Source organism: Apaloderma vittatum, unplaced genomic scaffold (assembly GCF_000703405.1).
Source record: "Apaloderma vittatum isolate BGI_N311 unplaced genomic scaffold, ASM70340v1 scaffold29147, whole genome shotgun sequence".
Classification (NCBI taxonomy): Eukaryota; Metazoa; Chordata; class Aves; order Trogoniformes; family Trogonidae; genus Apaloderma; species Apaloderma vittatum.
The window spans coordinates 2,466-3,266 of NW_009728292.1; the positions used below are offsets into that span (position 1 = coordinate 2,466).

General features: G+C 65.2%; 1 protein-coding gene across 1 annotated transcript in view; it reads left to right on the forward strand.

Annotated features, from left to right (window-relative positions):
* Positions 1–801, forward strand: part of AIM1L (absent in melanoma 1-like) — a gene marked incomplete at its 3' end in the record, with an annotated part of 3,686 nt that overhangs the window by 2,105 nt on the left and 780 nt on the right. Inside the window, 4 exon segments of the mRNA XM_009874033.1 lie at positions 218–326; positions 328–381; positions 460–586; positions 706–743. Coding sequence (XP_009872335.1) covers positions 218–326; positions 328–381; positions 460–586; positions 706–743 — 328 coding nt within the window.

Genomic DNA, 801 nt, shown 5'->3' on the forward strand with positions numbered 1-801 from the left:
CGGTCCCATCCTCATCTCCCCAAAGGACCTTCCCTGCCTGCGTGAGGCAGCTGAGCATGGCCCGAGATCCCCCAAAATCATCACGCACAGAGCTCTGTGTGCCCAGAGCCGCTCCCACCCTCCCTGGGGTCCCCAAGGCCAGGCAAGACCCCGGCTGCATGTGTGGAGAGAGCACCTGGCCCGTAGCCCCTTCCCCCTGACAGATCGAGGGGTTCAGCATTGAGGGGGGGCTCCTTCTCCTCGCAGGACTTCTCCAACCCGGCGCTGGTCCTCTTCGAGGCCATGGACTTTGAGGAGGGTCCAAGCGTGGAGCTGAGCGAGGGGCTCCCAAAAGGCGGGCTACGGCCGCGTCTCCCAGTCCATCCACGTGCTGAGCGGCGTGTGAGTGCGGCGACGGGGGAGAGGGTGGGGACGGGCAAGGAGGGGGTGGCTGAGCCAGCACCCACCTTTTCCTGACAGGTGGGTGGCCTATGGGGGCACCAACTTCTCAGGCGAGCAGTACATCCTGGAGAAGGGGGTGTACCGCAGCTGCGAGGACTGGGGTGCTGCCGATTGCCGCATCGCCTCGGCACAGCCCATCCTGCAGGTGAGAGAACTGGAGACCACCCCACACCTTCCCCAGGCGACCCGCTGCCCATGGAGCAAGGACAGTTGGCGGCCACATCGGGGTAAATCACCAACCAGCCCCTCTCTGTCTGCTTCCAGGTCGGAGAACACAGCCTGCATTTCGTCTCCAAGGTCAGGCGTGGTGGATGGGGAGGGGGACGTGCCCACCCTGGGGGATGTGACCCCTTGAGGGGT